The following is a 19,823-nucleotide window of genomic DNA, read 5'->3' on the forward strand; positions in this document are numbered from 1 at the left end:
CATAGAGCAGAAACACACACACACAGAGAGAGAGAGTCATTGATTCATTTTCAACCAAGAATAGGTGCATGTATGTATATATGTTGTATGTTGCAACTTTCTTTTTTCTGTGATATATATGGAGAAGTGTCATTGGTTTGCTTTTTAATCACATGTGTTTGTGTGACAAAGAGAGTGAGTGAGAGAGGGAAATATAGAGAGGGAGAGATTAAAAAGCAAACCAACAGCACTTCCCCCCCCCAAAAAAAATTTCTGAATCTCAGACGTATGCATTTAATAAATATGACATGAGCAAAATATTTTAGTTTCCACATTCTCTTGTTGCTACTTTGTGATTGATGAAACATTTTGCTCATGCTATATTTCCCTGTTCTGTTTGTCAATCCCTTCTCACTCTGTGTATTTTTACCTACCTTCTAGTACAGAGATGATGGGAGGTAGATAAAGTCCAACAACATCTGGATGACAAAGCTTGTACGCTCTTCTCTAGCTCTTGCTGTCAAGATAAGAGCTTAAGAATTAAGCTATAAGGGAAGAGAGGTTTCATCAACAGTTGGAAAATATTTTATGGGACTCTATTTTTTTCTTCACTGGTAAAAATAAAATATTATGTTTCTTACTTCAGGAAATGTATTCAAAGATAAAGTAGATATTGTGGTTACAGAAGCTCTGAGGCTGGTCTCCATGTGTGTAAGTTGGCCATTGAGGAAGTTCTGTTTTGTATCCACATCTGTAGGTAACTGATGGGAGAAGCTGAAGATGATCTCAGTGAAAGAAAGAAATTGAGCCCAAGTATAGTAATCTATATGTAGATCTTGAAATGGGGAAGAGACTGAGAGCTATGTCTCTGTTAATGCCCACTCTCACCTTCCATCAATGTTACTAGATCTAGTTTTGAGATCCAGGTTCCAATGGACCTTCTCTTTGAATCATCCTAAACTATTATGTTTATTTATTTATTTATTTCGCACACTTCTACCCCGCCCTTCTCAACCCCCAAAGGGGGACTCAGGGCGGCTTACAAAAGGCACAATTCGATGGCAACACAAACAATAAGATAAAACATATATAAACAGCAATTAAAAACAATTAAAGCAATCAATTATACATCATAATCAATAAAACCAATCTAGTGCTCAATGTTTGCCAGCTCAGAGTCCGTAAATTCATTCCACATTGTCAAATCCTATCAATTCTAGTCGTCAATTGTCCTTTGTCTATCTGCCAGATTACTCAAAAGCCTGGTCCCATAACCATGTTTTTAATTTCCTTCTAAAAGAGAGGAGGGATGTCGATGACCTAATTTCCCTGGGGAGTGAATTCCACAGGCGAGGGGACACCACCGAGAAGGCCCTGTCCCTCGTCCCCACCAGTCTCGCTTGTGATAAAGGTGGGGCCGAGAGCAGGACCTCCCCAGAAGATCTTAAACTCCGAGGCAGGACGTAGAGGGAAATACGTTTGGGCAGATACGCTGGGCCGGAACCGTATAGGGTTTTGTAGGTCAAAACCAGCACTTTGAATTGTGCTCGGAACTGGATCGGCAGCCAGTGGAGCTGACATAACAGAGGGGTGGTATGATCCCTGTATGACGCTCCGGTGAGTAATCTGGCTGCCTCCCACTGGACTAATGGAAGTTTCCGAACAGTCTTCAAAGGCAACCCCATGTAGAGTGCATTGCAGTAATCTATTCGGGATGTAACAAGAGCGTGGACCACTGTGGCCAGATCAGACTTCCCAAGTTCATGCTGCAACAAGACAAGTCTTGCCTGGAACAAGACAATATACTTGATGGAGATATTATTTTAAAAATAACTTAGTGCTTGAAACAAAGCTTATTTATGCTGAGCCATCGGAAAACTAAGCCATCACTATCTTAGCCACCCATATGGACATGTTTCGGTTTTTGGAGTATTTCACATTTTGAATTTCTGGAAAAGGGATGCTTGACCTGTAACATGCTATTTCTTGCATGCAGAAAATCGGTCTGCTTGTTTGGGTTTGATGCTAACTTTTATAGCTCTTGCTCAACCCATAAACTGTTAATTTTATATTGACCTATTTGTGTTTATAATTCATACTAAAGCAACCTCAGGGCTGGCATATCAGGTAACCCTTTGCTTTAGCCGTCCTCCCGATGGCTTTAATGAAATACAGCTGCAGCTATTAGACCTTGCCCCTGCTTCTTCCATTTTTTTCTGCCTGGAGCTCAGGTTTGCTTGGATCTGTTTTCTCTTAAGGTTTCTAATAAATGGAAAAAGCCATGTACAATAGCCTTTTAAAAAGAGGGTCCAGCTGATCCATTCATTTTAATATGTCTGCAGCATGACACCAAGGACATTCTGGCTGCTATCAAGAAGTTCTCAGGAATATTATTTGGAGGTTTTAAGGTACAATTTTGCCAGTTTTCTGGCTAGCCCAGTTCCAGTCATGGTATTGATGAGTTATATCCTACTTCCCTCCAGGGATCTATCCTACCTTACCTTGTAAGGTAGGATAGGCGAAGAGAAAGTAATTTAATTTGAGTTCTAAAGCTTATCTATCAGTCTATCTGTCTCAAAGTATGTTGGCTGGTTGATGGGTGAGTTGGTTTCTACCATAAAAGATTCTCACATGGCTTGATGGATCTGGATCAAACTTACCTATCATAATCCAACTTAAAACACTGCTGGGTTTGGGGAGGGGAGTACTGATTGAGAATAATGGGAGTTGTAGTCCAACCATATCCAGACCCGTGTGAATCAGAACCAAGTTGAATCTGACCAAACTTGGTACAAATACCTTTAATGATCCAACTTGAAATAGTGGCAGTGTTCGGAGGTAAGACTTGATAGAGCAGTGGTTCTCAACCTGTGGGTCCCCAGGTGTTTTGGCCTACAAATCCCAGAAAATTCACCAGCAGAGGCGTACCTAGGTAATTTTCAACGGTAAGCAAACAGTATTTTGGTGCCCCCCCCCCCCCCAAACCAATCACTGATATATACTTTCTGTTTGTCTTGGGAGTTCTGTGTGCCATATTTGGTTCAATTCCATCATTGGTGAAGTTCAGAATGCTCTTTGATTGTAGGTGAACTATACATCCCAGTAACTACAACTCACATATGTCAAGGTCTATTTCCCCCCAAGAGCACCTCAAGAGCACTCCTGGGCAAAATCAACTATACTGCAAATGCTTACTTTGCGTTGAGCCGCCCCTGTTTACCAGCCAGTTTACCAGCTGGAAGGATTTCTGGAAATTGAAGCCCAAAACATCTGTGGACTCACAGGTTGAGAACCACTGTGATAGAAAATAATGGGAGTTGGACTCCACTTATATCCAGAGAGCCGTGTGAATCCCACCCACAATCGATCTGCACTAAACTTGGTACATATACACTTCATTATTCAACATAAAATAATGTTGGGGTTTAGGAGAGAATGACAGAGGATTATGGGAGTTGTGGTCCAGCCACATCATTGCCAGTTTCAACCTACCCAGATCTGAGCCTGATGGGATTTGCAACCAATTAGATCTAGGACTGATGGGAATTCCATCCTCACCAGATCTTGGGATAATGGCAACTCCCACCCATCACCTATATAATTTTATAAAAGCTCTCATTATGAATGGGACAATTCATAAAATCATAAAGATAACAATGAAAATTTCTAATAAATAGTGGAAAATGCATACCCAGGCAACAACAGGTACATAAGCTACACACATGCACACAACTTCCAAAATTGCCTGTTCTCTTGGCTATAGCAGCATTCGGATTCGCAAAGAAGCACATTTGGGTTTTCAGTTCAAAATTCCATGGAAAGCCGACGATGGGAATGTTGAAAAGTTGCTTACACACAAGTCACTTATAGTTTACCAATGAACCCTTGAGAAAGCAGGTTGAATGTGGAACTCTTTCTGTGTAAACAAAGCTCCTGTTAACTTTTTCTGCTGCTCCGGGTGATTTTTCTTTTCCCTCTCTCCTTGTTTTGTTTCTGGGGCTGCAGATGTTTCCAATTTGCCTGCAATTTTCTTCTGGGCTACTAAAGCTCTGGAGATGACTTAAACTAGCCTCATGGGGTATCTGGACTCAGCCATGAGGTTTGATTACAAAGACAGAAAGACTGAATGCTTTAAGAAAGGGACCTATTTTAAAATACACAAAGAAAACAGGACAAAGCTTTGATACATATTGGACACACTTTCCAGTCTTCCAAATTGATACAGTTCCTCGGGTACCAGGATTCGGGGTGGATTTGTAGACTAGCCATTAGTCTGTGATTATTAAAAATGTATTGAGATAATAAAAACAGTCACTTCTTACAAAAAAAAGTCAGAGAGAGAGACAGACAGACAGAAAACAGAAAAAGTGGGGTTTTAGTTTCTTGAAGGAAAATCAAATATTGAATCAGAATTGAAGTTCTGAACATTTTCTTACCAGATTCAGCTCACTTTTAATGCATGGCATCTGTTTATTTTGACCTCAGCAAATAAAGGTACATATTTTTAAAGCTCTTAAAAGAGTGAGCAAAAGCTGAAAGGAGCTTATGCCTTTTGGTTTACACATACAGAGGAAGAATGGGTCTAGCAGGCAAAACAGAAACTAACCTAGATCAAAATACAATTGCCTATTATGTCAAATCTTGCAGACATGTTTAGGATCTAACAGCTGGCTTGCACTGATTTTTAAGGGGCTGTATATGCGCCATAGATTGCAGCAGGAATTTGATTTAGGTTGTGCCTGATATTTACCCACCTATGAGTCTTAGGATGCAGCTACACCAGTGGTTCCCAACCTTCTTTTCACCAGGGACACTTTGACCAGGGACCACTCTCCAACATAAGTACCAAAAGGATTACGAATTAGTTTTTGGTAATTAGATTTGGTTTGGTGTCTGGGGGGCTGATTCAGAAAATGGTATTGGATAGACCTCATCAGCTCTAGTTTCTGATACAAAACATATGCCATCCAGTAGTCTAGTTTCTGATACAGAACTTATGCCATCCATCTAATCGCCCACAGAAAACCATATTTAATAATCTAGAGCTGATGTGGTCTATCCAGTGCAATTTTCTGAACTAGCACCTCAAATAAACCCAGAAACAGGGCCAAAAATGAAGACAACAAGCTTTTTTGGTTGGACTGTGTTATTATCCGTGGATTTTGTTAACGCTTATGTTAAAAAAAAGAAGAGGAGGGAGCTGAGGTTGAAAAACCTAACAGCCTTAATAATAACAAAAAATCTAATGGATATTATCATTATTCCAACAGACCTCACTACCTCTGAAGATGTTTGCCATAGATGCAGGCGAAACGTCAGGAGAGAATGCCTCTAGGCCATAGCCATATAGCCCGAAAAAACCTACAACAACCCATTATCATTATTATTGCTACTACTTCTACTGCTACTTTGGGGGACTAAACAGTGTCTTACAAAGGGCTGCTTTCCCATTATAACTCTTGTGTTTGGCAATGGGAAATAATAATAATAATAATAATAATAATAATAATAATAATATCGGCACACTGGGTGCAGTGCCTAAAGACCTTGGCCTGTACTTAAACACAATTGGTGCTGACAAAATTATCATCTGCCAGCTGCAGAAGGCCACCTTACTGGGATCTGCACGCATTATTCGCCGATACATCACACAGTCCTAGACACTTGGGAAGTGTCCGACGTGTGATCCAATTCAACAGCCAGCATAGTGTCTGCTGTGGATTCATCTTGTTGTGTTTCAAATAATAATAACAACTTTTATGGATTAAACAGGGTCTTACAAAGGGCTGCTTTCCCATTACAACTGATGTGTTTAGCAATGGGAGCTAATAATAATAATAATTAATAATTACTTTGGGGGACTCTCCTTGTCTCTCTTTCTCCTCCAATGGCACTGAGGAAGCCACGAAAAAGTGAGGGCAACAGTGCTGGCCCCTTTCCTCCCTTCTCTCCCTCTCCTTCTCTCTCTCTCACTCTCTTACAATGATGGGTGGTGGGGAAGCCGTGAGAGGGTGAGGGCAATGGTGCTGACCTCCTTCCTTCCTTCTTTCTCTCCCTCTCCTTTCTCTTGTTGTCCTCCAATGGTGGCACGTACCCCTGGCCACAGACCTTATTTTAAGTTTCGCGGCCCATGGGTTAGGAACCACTGATCTACACAGTAGAGCTGACACAGTTTCATACTAATATAACTACAATGGCTCGGTGTTGTGGAATCCTTGGATTTGTAGTTTGGTGAGGCTCCAGCATTCTTTGGCAGAGAAGGATAAAGACCATCCTGTAATTTCACAGCATTGAGCCATGGCAGCTAAAGTGTCATTGAACTGCATTCATTCTGCAGTGAACGCAGGTAGACTAGATTAGAAATATTTGGGATTGTTCCATATATCATAATACTGGGCTAGGGAAGCATTTCTTTAGTATTTCTACCTTTCATAGTTGAATGCCCAACTTTATAGACGTTTACTTGGAAAAATGCTATACTGAGTTCAATGCAGTTTCCCATGCATAAAATTATATCTTTTCCCCAGTTACATACCAAATTACATAATGTTTGGCTTTTCGGAAGTGCATCAGGGTTTTAAGTAGACATCTCTTTCACTTTAGACTGGATGAATCTTTGTTTTGTTGCTCATCTTACCACTGCACAACACATATACATACACACACACACACTTCAGAAACTTCGCTTATTGTATCACTTAAGTCCTAGGAGCCCCCGGTGGCACAGTGGGTTAAACTGACAGGTCACAGGTTCGAATCCAGGGAGAGGCGGATGAGCTCCCTCTATCAGTTCCAGCTCCTCATGCGGGGACATGAGAGAAGCCTCCCACTAGGATGATAAAACATCAGAATCATCTGGGCGTCCCCTGGGCAATGTCCTTGCAGATGGCCAATTCTCTCACACCAGAAGGGACTTGCAGTTTCTCAGGTCACTCCTGACAAGAAAATAAATAAACTTAAGTCCTAATCCAAAAGACACAACCACTTCCAACGCAATGTCCTGAAACAGTAGGGCTTGTGGATGAATGTGACGTTGTTCAAGCCAGCAGGCCTCTGGCATTCCTGACACCCACAAAACTGTGTTGTTGTTTTCCTTGCGATGAAGTTTCTCTTGCTTGCAAAGCTGACATTCATGAGGACCCCCACCCCAAATAAAACAAAATCCCAAGAACGCTGACATTCAAAAATGCCTTTGCTAGCTCCAGAATATGCATCTCCTCAGCTGCCTTGTTTTCTTTAGGAATTGTCAGGAATTTTGTCTGGCGGAGAGTAAATTGTATATAGACACGACTCCAGGGTTGCCCTTTCACCCTGTCACTTTATACATATATATTAAGGAGGAAAATGTTTCAATATGTTAGACTTGGGGATAAACCGGAGGGAGAGACAAGAAGTGTTGGAGGGGGTGTTCGAAATACTTGGGGCAGGAGGAACTGTTTATATTACAGTTTCATGTTATATTCAGGGCATAACAACGAGACAGGGTTTAATTACTATGCCTTTGTTAAATCATGCATAGCAATTCTCCTTATGCTGCCATGCAGTACTATTTTTAAAAAGGTGGGAAATTTACATTATTCAAATCTTAAATGTGCAGAAAGATCATCCCAGTCCACATCAGGGTTTTTCAACTTCTGCGACAGTATAACTCCATCTTTGTCCACAAGATCAGGGGGCAAAGAATTGTTTAGAAAATAGGGGAAATGTGTTGAAGAGCTCAGTTTGGGTGTTTATAGTTTCACTGGCAATGTAAGGAACAAGAGAAGGAGGAGGATGTTTATTGAGCTTTGCTTCAAAAGGGAGGGGAGTTAAATGCAATTGTAATATGATGGTTTCACTTTGCCATGACTCTTTCCTGTGGAATTCTTTGATTATGTTTTTATTAATTTCTGGTTATAATTTTGTCTTAGATGTTGGTTTATTTTTGGGATCTGGTTGGTTCGTTATTTGTACTTGTATTTATGAATGTACCATGGCATTGAATGTTTGCCAATTTTTTTTTATTGGAATCTGTCCTGAGTCTCTTTGGGGAGATAGGGCAGAATACAAATAAAGATGATGATGATGATGATGATGATGATGATGATGATGATGATGATGGGGGTGGTGGTGGTGGTTCATTCGTTCAGTCGTTTCTGACTCTTTGTGACCTCATGGACCAGCCCACGCCAGAGCTCCCTGTTAGCCATCACCACCCCCAGCTCCTTCAAGATCAATCCAATCACTTCAAGGATCCCATCCATCTATCTTGCCCTTGGTCGTCCCCTCTTCCTTTTTTCTTCCATTTTCCCCAGCATAATTGTCTTCTCTAAGCTTTCCTATCTTCTCATGATATGGCCAAAGTACTTCATCTTTGCCTCTACTATTATTATAATTATATTATTATAATTGTATTATGATTATGATTATGACTATGATTATGATTATGATGATTATTATTATTTGAAACACAACAAGATGAGTCCACAGCAGACACTCTGCTGGCTGTTGTATTGGATCACACGTCGGACACTTCCCAAGTGTCTAGGACTGTGGTGAACAATGCGTGCAGATCCCAGTAAGATAGCCTTTTGCAGCTGGCAGATGGTAATCTTGTCTGCACCGATTGTGTTTAAGTGCAGGCCAAGGTCTTTAGGCACTGCACCCAGTGTGCCGATCACCACTGGGACCACCTTTACTGGCTTGTGCCTGAGTCTTTGCAGTTCGATCTTTAAATCCTCATATCGTGTCAGCTTTTCCAGGTGTTTCTCTTCAATCCTGCTGTCACCTGGGATTGCAACATCGACCATACATACTTTGTTTTTTAACACAATCATGAGGTCAGGAGTATTGTGCTCCAAAACTCTGTCTGTCTGTATCTGGAAGTCCCAGAGTAGCTTGACGTGTTCATTTTCTGTAACTTTTTCAGGCTTGTGATCTCACCAGTTCTTTGTCGCAGGCAGATGGTATTTGTGGCACAAGTTCTAATGAATCATCTGAGTAATGGTGTTATGCCTCTGCTTGAGGTCTGTCTGTGCAATCTTCTTGCAGCAGCTGAGGATGTGATCTATTGTTTCATCTGCTTCCTTGCAGAGTCTACACTTGGGATCTGTTGTTGACTTTTCAATTATTATTATTATTGTATTGTCGAAGGCTTTCATGGCTGGAATCACTCAGTTCTTGTGGGTTTTTTTGGGCTATATGGCCATGTTCTAGAGGCATTTCTCCTGACGTTTCGCCTGCATCTATGGCAAGCATCCTCAGAGTTAGTGAGGTCTGTTGGAACTGGGGAAAAGGGGGTTTATATATCTGTGGAATGACCAGGGTGAGACAAAGGGCTTTTGTAAGTTGGGCTAGGTGTGAATCTTTCAACTGACCACCTTGATTAGCATACAATGGGCTGACTGTGCCTGGAGCAAACTCTTCTTGAAAGGTGATTAGATGTCCCTGCCTGTTTTTCTCTCTGCTGTTTTTGCTGTTGCAAGTTTAGAATTTTTAATACTAGTAGCCAGATTATTATTATTATTATTATTATTATTATTATTAGTTTAGGGAGGGACACTCCAGGTGCATCTACATCAAGCATAGGCAAACTATGGCCCAGAGGCCAGATGTGGCCCCCTGGGTGCTTGTGTCAGGCCGTCCTAATTTTCCCTGTTCTCTTGGGAAAAGAACACAGTGGCCCAACATGTCCTTATGCCAAAAACATGTGGGAGGAAGGGCCGTAGCAGCTGAGATGCCGGGAGGAGGGCAAGACGCAAGGTGGCTGAGAGTGCTCCAGAGGGCTCTCAGCTGCTAGGGCCCTTCCTCCCACATCCTTTTGACATAAGGACATGGTGCAAGCAGCCCCATCCTTCTGCCGAGAGGATGGTTTGGCTTGGGGAAAGCACATGGTGGCTGAAAGCCCCCCAGAGCACTCTCAGCCACCGCCTGCCTTGCCCTCCTCCAGGCATAATGCCAAGAGGACAGCCCATGGATTGGAAGAGGAGGATTGAGACAGTCGCCGCGTGTCCCGTCTTCCTCCTGGCATAAGGATGGGGCAAGCAGTTTTGTCCTTTGGCTGCGAGGACAACCTGAGGATGACTTGGGCCCAGCCCTGGCCCTTCCTGGCCCTGTCTTCTCCTGGGGCCACCCCATTCAGCATGTGCCAAGCTCTCCTTCCTCCTGTCCAGGCCCACAATGGCTCCAAGGCAAGAAAAGTTTGCCCATGCCTGATCTTCACTGTAGAATTAATTCAGCACTTTAACTGCCTCTGCTCAATACTATGGAATCCTAGGAGTTGTAATTTGGCGAAGTGCCATCACTTTTGGGCAGAAAAGGCTAAAGAGCTTCTAAAAATCCCAGAATTTCATAATGTAGCTATTTTAATTAAAGGAATCATACTGCAACAATGAAGCTGGCTGCAATGGCAATAGTTCACACATGAATTGTGTATGGCTACCTTCCTGGATATGTGAACTGGGTCCCTTAAAAACCACTAGGTTTGCTGGGATATGAAGCATCTGTCTGTAGCGTGGCATCCATAGGGGTTCATTCACACATGGCCTGTAAGCTGATCACTTTGCACTGCAGCTACAGTTATCAAGTGACAAGCATTTATAGGTAGACTAGTCCTTGATGAATCACAGATGTGAAAAATGACCAGAGCATGTGTGTTAGACTAGAAATGGCTCATGGCTGTTGCATGCATTGTTTCATTTGCAGCTATCACTTCATGAATATATGAGGGGGGGGGGGGGGGGAGGTCAGGTCTCTCTCATAGACAACTACTGATTTACTTGGTCATTGTAGCAGCAAATAAAAATATACATCTCTGGAACAGTTGTTACCAAACTTAATCACATTTCACAGTTCTGAAGCTGTTCATTCATTCAGGTAACCAAGGACGTGTTGATATTACAAAGTTGTGTGTTAACTCCATTGGTTGTATCCTACAGAATCCTGGAATTTGTAGTTTGGTGAGTTCCTTTGAATTTTCTGCTAGAAAGCTCTAGTACAGGAATGCAAATTATACAGTTTTCAAGATACTGTTGGATTGCAAGTTCTGGCTCTTACTTACACTACAGAATTATAGCACTATGAATCCAGTTTAATTGCATTATAACATTCAGTGGGACCCTGGAGATTGCAGTTTGGTAAATTAAGTTTGGCACAACAGGTTAAACCGCTAAGCTGCAGAGCTTGCTGACTGGAATCCGCAGGGTGGGGTGAGCTCCCGTTGTTAGCCCCAGCTTCTGCCAACCTAGCAGTTCAAATGTGAGATCAATAGGTACCACTTCAATGCGAAGGTAACAGCACTTCATGCAGTCATGCTGGTCACATGACCTAGGAGGTGCCTATGGACAACACCAGTTCTTCAGCTTAGAAATGGAGATGAGCATCACCTCCCAGAGTCAGACTTGACTAGACCTAATGTCAAGGTGAAAACTTTACCTTTACCTGCTAAAAGAGAGAAGAGCACCTCTGATGATGTGCAGAGTTCTTTCATCTTATCCAAAGTCAGCATAACCAGTGCTCTCACATCTGGAACTGGAGGAAGGGACCAGTTGGAGGAGGGAATAAATATTTCCCTGGAAATAGGGAAGGGGAGGACATTCAGTATTAGACTTACATCCACTTAAGCAACCCTACAGGTATAGAAGATTGAATGGAATAATTTAACTACATTCACATTCATGTATGAGTGGTTGTGATATTGCAGCATATGGACAACTATTGTGCAATGGCAACCAGTGATGTGACTGATGTGCCATGGCCCGATGAGCATTGATGTACATTGGGCATTCTCTATGTGCACAATATAGGGGATTACTCAATGGATCACAATAGGAGAACACATTCAACATGCAGCAGAAGAGCCAGTGCACAACAGATGTGGATTGCAGAATTATTGCCTATTACCTAACACATATTCGCAATTCACTCTCAGGGTTTCATAGCATTCCCGCAATATATCTAAAGATTCATAAAGTTAGGAAACATAGACTGTGATGCAGAATCTCAACTGACAACTACAACAATGGCACTCTGTTGGTTAGTTCCAACAAGACTAGAACCATTCACTTCACTTCACTTTATTTCTTAATTAGTCTCTCTCCACCAAGGTGCTCTGAGTGACTTACAATTTAAAATAGAATTTCACAATATAAAACATTCAACATAAAAACCTTTAGCAGTGACTATTTGGCAAATTAGATCTGATTACTGAAATGCACAACCAAACAGCCAAGTCTTAAGCGCTTTTACAAAAGGTTGCAACTCTGACATTGCTCTAACGTATGGAGGCAATGAGTTCCACAGAATTGGAGCATAGGTCGAAAAAGCTCTACACCTTGTAGCTTCCAGGTGTACCTCCCTAGGGCCCAGTATGTACAGGACATTTTCCTGGGTGGATTGAGGTGACCACTGATGGGGAAAAGGAAAGAGGCGGTCCCTAAGATATAAAGGTCCTTGGCCATTTTGAGCTCTAAATGTCAGGATCAGTATCTTGTAAGAGATCCGATGTTCTATTGGTAGCCAATGCAGTTGTTTGAATCGGTGTAATATGGGATCTTATAGATGATCCCGCTAGCAGCCTGGCTGCCGCATTTTGGACCATCTGAATCTTCTGGGTTGTTGACTTGGGAAGGCTGGCATATAAGGTGTTGCAATAGTTCAACCTAGTAGTGACTGTTGCGTGGATTACCGTTGCCAATGTTTCTACCGAAAGGTAGGATACCAATTTCCTTGCCTGGTGAAGATGAAAAAAGGCCTGCTTACTTATGGCAGTGATCTGGGCCTCCATCGTCAGCGATGAGTCCAACACAATCCCAAGGCTTTTAACAGTGGCAGACGGAACCAGAACTTCCCCATCGAAATCAGGCAGAGACTGGATTAATTCTGGCGGCTGCCACTGAATGGTCTAGGGCAACATGTGGATTCAACGGGTCTGCTCCACCAAGCAACAAAATAAAATGTATATTGATGATTATTTTGTAAAAGGATTATTTAAAAGTAGATATTTGAAACATCTTTATTTTAAAGCAAAGGGTTTAAAGCAGCCCTTGAGCTCCACACAGTGTCACTGTTTGGATAGACTCCTATTCTCCCCTTTCTGTCTCTTTGTGTGTATATTTCTTCCCAAACTTGTATATTCTTGCATTTTTATAGGGCTTCTGGAAGATGAAAGCCATTCTTGCCAAAGAGCAAAGTCACTGAGCAGAGGTGGCAGAGGCAAAGATGTCATATTAGGGTGATTTATCAAAGGAGCGGTTGAAATATTGATAAGGAAAAAAAAGAAGGAAAAGGAGGGGGAAGAGTAAAGGAAATCCAATGAGAGGAGCTGAATTGAGAAAAGGGGCCTGAGAGCAGAAAGGAAGAGGACGTTAGACCGACAGCATTACCAGGGGAAGGGAGGAAAGACAAAAAAAAAAGCCTGAGGATATGTGAGAGCTGATGCAGTCTGTCTGGATGGAAAGAACTGGGAGACTTCTCTTTTCAGATCCACATCTGTCTCGCTTGCAACGCTCAGGTTAATCTTGCAGATAAAGAAGTTCCATGTAATTGCAAAGGGCTATGTTGACCTTCTTCTGCTACCAGACAGTTAGAGGTTTGCCTTAATTTTTCATCTCCCTTATCATTCTGGATCTTTACAACTTGTTCACCCTACTGGCTCCAGTGAAAGTGCCTAGGAGAAAAGAAAGGAAAGAAAAAGGTGAGTCCCTAAAGAGCAAAAGCCAGCCAACACTGTGAAGGGAGCATTATTTAAGAGCCTGATTTGTCATTCATAGTACTCAGATAGGTCTACTCAGGAGTAAGTAAGTCCCATTGAGTTAAGGGGGGGACTTGCTCTTAAGTTCAGTGATGGATGGGATGGAGGACTCTCAGTGTGTTTATATGTGAATATTCCTGTTTCAGCATAATTATTTGACTGTGACTTTTCAGAGTAGTTACTCAGAAAGTACTTTCTGTTCACAGTGGATAGTCTGAACAAGGAATAAAGATTCCTTATTTAGAGGAAGGTGAGCGGAAAATAATCAGAGGACATTAAATCCCATGCCGATTCCTAACATCATATTGTCCAAGGAAAAGAAACTTGGTCCTAAGAAAGAGATTTTTGGTCCCTAAAATGCCAAACATTTCTCTGTCAAAATATTCAAAACATGTGAAGGAGATAGGAATTTCCTAGAAAGTGTTACACAAGGTGGAAAATCATAAGAAGTCAAGAATTAATAAGCTGGGCCAGGCAGTGAATGTATCCTGTTAAGCAAAAAGTTAGTAATATGCAGCATTTACTTATTACTTTTTAAAAAGAAAAATAATAGTAGATGATTTGGGAACATGTCAAGAAATTGGAAAAATAATTTGTGTATCTTCAGGAACAGCATGAGATAGGGTTAAGATAAGTTAATGGAAGATACCTTCCTTTTGAAAGTTTTTTTCCCCCATTTTGCAGGAAACCATATGCTCACTTTCTTACCTGTATGCCCCTTGTTTCAGTGGATAGCTTCCTTGGTTTTTCACTCCCAAAGTGTTAGATGGGTGTTTGGTATCAACAAAAGCAATCTAGTTCAGATTTAAGTGAAATAGACCATGTTCTTAGCCAAAAATGTACAAAATAGGAAATGAGACATTTGCACGTCTCTAAATAGAAGCTAGAATTGGGGTTTCTAAGAAGGGCAAGTTGCAAGAAAGCAGTATACATTCTCCCAAAAGTCTAAACTTGGCACAGAGTTCCCAGAGTCAATTTTTACTCCTGCAATTGGCAAATGTCCAGGAAGTATTTGCTAAACATATATTATACTAAGAAGGAAGAAGGTTTCATTTAATTTTACGGGATCTACTTCAGAGTAAACATGCTTTGGATTGGTTGGTCAGTAAGTGGAAGGCAAAAGTTTTTGATTTATTCAGAGATGTATGAATGAGTAATATTAACTCAGTTTGTGAAAATAATCAATCCTCTCCCATCTGGAGAAAATTGCATATGTGTGAGATGAATCCATCATATTATTAATAATTATTATATAGCATTCCTAACTTGCAAGGTGCTTTGCAAATATAGACGAACACTCCAATGCAGAATATATTTGAAGAACTATCACTTGAAATCAATAAGACTGTCATAAAGTGATATTTAATAAACTAAAGCATGAGGCACTGACAAAATTTTATGCCTTCCTTCTGTAATTCCACATATTTCTTACATTGTCATTGTATACATTTTTAAAGTCACAAAGAGCTTCAGTAAGATTTCTATCCATAAGTAAGCATGTGGAAGATTACAACTCACTCTAAGCAATCTTTGCTTGGATTTAAAATAATAATAATAATAAATTCACAGTAAGGTCTCGGTACTGCCACACAGTTAAGTTTCAGGGAAAGTAGTGCTATAAAACAACCATTATTTTGACAGCAAATGCAACACTGGCTGTGTTGCCTCCGGTGTTGTTGATAACTCCTGTCCAGAAGTGTTTACATGACCAAATCCAGCAGTGGTTGCAACTGCTGTGGAGCATTTCAGTGACCAAATATCACTTTGGCAAAGGAAGGTCCTCACTGGTGGTAGTGCAAGTTAACACAGCATGAAGGTTGTGCATATCACTACTTCTAGACATCTCTGGGGTTACTGGTGATGTATATAACACATCTCATGGATTAAATCAGGGGCCCTCAAACTTTTTAAACGGAGGGCCAGGTCACAGTCCCTCAAAGTGTTGGAGGGCCGGATTATAATTTGGAAAAAAAAACAACATGAATGAATGTGCACAGTGCACATATCTTATTTGTAGTGCAAAAACACTTAAAAACACTACAATAATTAAAATGAAGAACAATTTTAAAAATATAAATTTATTAGTATTTCAATGGGAAGTGTGGGCCTGCTTTTGACTGATGAGATTGTTGTTGTTGTTGTTGTTGTTGTGTGCTTTCAAGTCATTACAGACTTAGGTTGACCCTAAGCGAGTGCTGGGTAAATGACCTTGGAGGGTCATTCAGCCCTCGGGCCTTAGTTTGAGGACCCCTGGATTAAATGCTCCATAGCAAGACTTGACCGGCTGATTGTATCAATAACAGTTTAGTGAATGGTGTATATGAAATAATTGAAACTGTATATTTCTATGTTTGCTCTTTGCATTCACAACCAAACCATCCTCAGTGCCCATCAATCTGGATAGTATTTCATGCTTCTGATCAAGTTGTCCATTAAAGCTTGGGTTAACATACATTTGTTTGTCTTTAAGGTGGGTATAGGAGTCTTCACTATTCTAACTGCACAGAAATACTTTTCAGGGCCATTTGAACCTCTCAGCGATAAGGAGTGTGTGTCATCACTAGTTTGCATCCTGTCGTTGGTGCCAACTGCAGTGAAACCTTGAGCAATTGGATTTATCTATGGATACTTACCATTCAACAATTTATTGAATCACACATTTCTAGTTAGAGCTGACCATCATTATTGGGTATGTTGGCTATGGACTCATTGGAGTTGCAGTTTTACAAGGTCTTTCACCTTCTCTGCTAAAGAGTGTTGGTGCCTCATCAAACTATGGGAGCCCCCAGTAGTGCAGTGGGTTAAACCCTTGTCCTGGCAGTACTGCTGACCAAAAGGTCAGTGGTTCGATTCCAGGGAGCAGGGTGAGCCCCCATTTGTCAGCTCTAGCTTCTCATGCGGGAACATGAGAGAAGCCTCCCATAGGATGGCAAAACATATGGGCATCCCCTGAACAATGTCCTTGCAGACAGCCAGTTCTATCAAACTAGAAGCGACTTGGAGTTTCTCAAGTTGCTCCTGACATGGAAAAACGAACAAACTACAGCACCTAGGATTCCATAGCATGGAATCATAGTGTTGTCCAACTGCATTAATTGTCCAGTGTAGATGCACTCATAGTCTACAGAATTTTCCAATGAAGCTGAATAGTAACAGATTGAGACAAGTGCTTTTTCAACAAACCATACTTAAATCATGGGATTTGCTTGTTACCACAAAAATGTATTGGTGACCATTTACTTGGATGGGGACCTTCTTGGTGGTGGCCCCTCGACTCTGGAACTCGCTCCCCAAGGACCCTAGGCATGCCCCAACTCTGGCAGTCTTTAAGAGGAGCCTGAAAACATGGTTGTTCCAGTGTGCCTTCCCAGAATAAGGAAACCCTAAGCAACATGTCCCTAATCACACTTTACTAATGATCTAGGATTGTCTGCTCGCTCCATCTCTCTCCAAATACCTATCCTAGTTATATGTCACCTTGTCATGCCCAGCATTTTTTTAAAAAAATAAATATTACATTTGGCCCAGCCATAGATTTTTAATGCATCGTGGTGTTATTGTTACTGTTTATTGCTTTGTTTATGAGTTTATTTACTGTCTGTATTGCTGTTGTTGCTGTTTTTACTGATGTACTTGGGCTCAGCCTCTTGTAAGCTGCACCGAGTCCTTCGGGAGATGGTAGTGGGGTATAAATAAAGGCTTATTATTATTATTATTATTATTATTATTATTATGGCTTTCAAAGTAAATTAGGTACATTATTGGAGGATAAGGCTAACAAGGGGTGCACCTACACTGTAGAACTGATGCAATTTGACACCACTTTAGTCACCACTGCTCAATGCTATGGATGGTAGGAGTTGCAGTTTTACAAAGTATTTAGCCTTCTCTGCTAAAGAGTGCTGGTACCTCACCAAACTATATAGCTCAGGATTTCACAGCATTGAGCCATGTCAGTTAAAGTGGTGTCAAACTTAATTACTTCTAATGGAAGAAAGAATAGTATTCCATGGGATTCCTTTCATATTTTCCCCTTCAGACATTGAAATTAACATTGAATGGTTTTGATGATAAATGCTGCATATATGTGTATTTTTATTATGTTTCCCATTAATTTCTTTTCAAAACCATTCTTTCAGGCCCTGTGCTCTTTCAGGCCTTTATTTACATGTGAGGATGTTCCAGACAGTCCCAGATACTTCGTCTTACGTCAAGGTAAGACATGACAGCATCTTTAAACAGGTAATGTCAAACATTTAAAAATCCTCATATATTCAACAGCTAATTTGTCAAAGTTTAAAGATGTTTCTTGAGATAAACTTGAAATAATAATTTAAAATATTGTGTTTTAAAAGCACTTGTATTCTATGTGAATTGAATGGAACTATTGGTGTTTTCCAAGCTAAAACGTTTATATATCTTATGGCTTGTTTTATATAAGGATTGAAATTTAGCCAATGGGGAGAGGAGCAGCAATTTTACCACTTTTTCTTCGCAGTGCATGAAAATCTTTGAAAACTACAATATCCAAAGACTAACCTCAATGTCAGACGTATTTTGCACAAAGAATTACCTGTGGTGAAGAAGTCAGCTGCTTATTTTGCACAGACAATGCTATCTTCTGTACAGAAAATTCTGTTTTCTGCACAGAAACGTTATTTTCTGCTTGCAGGGAAAAAAAAAGCTATTTCCTGCAAAAAAAATCAACCCTGATAATTTGCAAATTTTGCATAAAATAACATTCAAATGATGATAATTATCACCATTCTTTGGTTCTTTTCACCAGGCTTCCTTGAGAACATTTTGTTGATTCTTTTGGATTTTTAAAATATTCCTCCCATTTGTATTAAGGACCAGTAATTTTATTCCATTGAATTTCCCTTTAGACACAACTCGTTCATGACATGTACATGTGTTTGTTATATAATAACCCAAATGATAATTTCAAATTCTTATCAGTCAATCTACATTTCTTTTCCTTTCCCTTTTATTTCTCATCCCTTGCCTTTCTTGACCTCATCATAGATGGTATATTGATGGAAAACTGATCCCAAGAAAAGTGTACATGGAATGAGCCCCTCAGTTTCAGCAACAGGGGGTGAAAAATAATATTAAATAGAAGACTTTATGGCAGAAGTGGATTTTGAGATGATGTTTGGGATTATTTGGAATACAGCAGATGAATGAGTCCTCTGGTTTAGCTCCCTTGAACCTTCTATTCTTTCTTTTTTTTCTTTCTTTTTAAAGGATAAATGCCTGGATTTTGGTAAACCTTTTCAAGGTTGAGCATGCAAAATTGTCTAAGTTTCATTTCAAACAATCATGTTCTTCTGTCTCATGATTACCTCTTAAGATAGACCCAGACCCAGGTTATCTGGCAGTCGGGATCAGATCTTGGGATATAGGGTTGTGTAGAAGGGGCCTCAATGGCACTGGGATCTCTCTCACACAGTCCATTGTTAACCCATCCCAGGTTATCTGGCAGTGGGGACACATATAACCCAGTTTAAAGCAGATAAACTGGGATCAGATCCTGGAATATAGGACAGCATGGAAGGGGCCCCAGACGATTGTTTCCCATATCCCATAGCCATGGGCCACAATGTCAATGGAATTCCAAGAGTTGTAACTACTCCAAACACTTTCCATATGTAGTTGAGTTTGTGTGTTGCTGGACTGTACAGTGGAAATTTGGGGCATAGCTGTCATTTGAATCTTAACAGGTCGGTTTTTCTGGACCTTAAGTGGTTGCTATGTAATGAGAGATCTAAGCTGTTAATGTCTGTGTTCTCAACTGGTATGCCTTTTTAATGTGCATGTGAGCCTGATATTATATCAGATGATTATACACAACACACACACACACTAGCTGTCCCCTGCCACACAGGCCCGTAGCCAGGATTTTGATTCAGGGGGCAGGGGGGAGCGGGCTGAGTCTAAGTGAAAGAGGGTCTACCCTAGCAAACCTTTTGTATCATTACCCCAAAACCCCCATGCATATGAGCTATACTAAGCATGGTGATCAGATCATGATATGAATAAACATAACAGTCTAAATAATGTACCAGTAAGGCCTTTTCGCAGACCACCATGAGAATTTGGGGGGAGGGGGGCT

At 40.8% G+C, this 19,823-nt stretch overlaps 1 protein-coding gene across 2 annotated transcripts in view; it reads left to right on the plus strand.

The window, feature by feature from the left end:
• The first annotated feature begins 13,277 nt into the window (after nucleotides 1-13,277).
• Nucleotides 13,278-19,823, plus strand: part of FLI1 (Fli-1 proto-oncogene, ETS transcription factor) — a 140,671-nt gene continuing 134,125 nt past the window's right edge. The window contains exons 1-2 of one of the 2 annotated variants that reach the window (XM_060787065.2): nucleotides 13,278-13,651; nucleotides 17,848-17,950. In XM_060787065.2, coding sequence (XP_060643048.2) covers nucleotides 17,885-17,950 — 66 coding nt within the window. In that variant the 5' untranslated portion in view covers nucleotides 13,278-13,651; nucleotides 17,848-17,884. The remainder of the gene's footprint in view (nucleotides 13,652-17,847; nucleotides 17,951-19,823) is intronic. The other variant, XM_060787066.2, reaches the window with a different exon arrangement.

The sequence above is a fragment of the Anolis sagrei genome, chromosome 7 (genome assembly GCF_037176765.1).
Source record: "Anolis sagrei isolate rAnoSag1 chromosome 7, rAnoSag1.mat, whole genome shotgun sequence".
Taxonomy (NCBI): Eukaryota; Metazoa; Chordata; class Lepidosauria; order Squamata; family Dactyloidae; genus Anolis; species Anolis sagrei.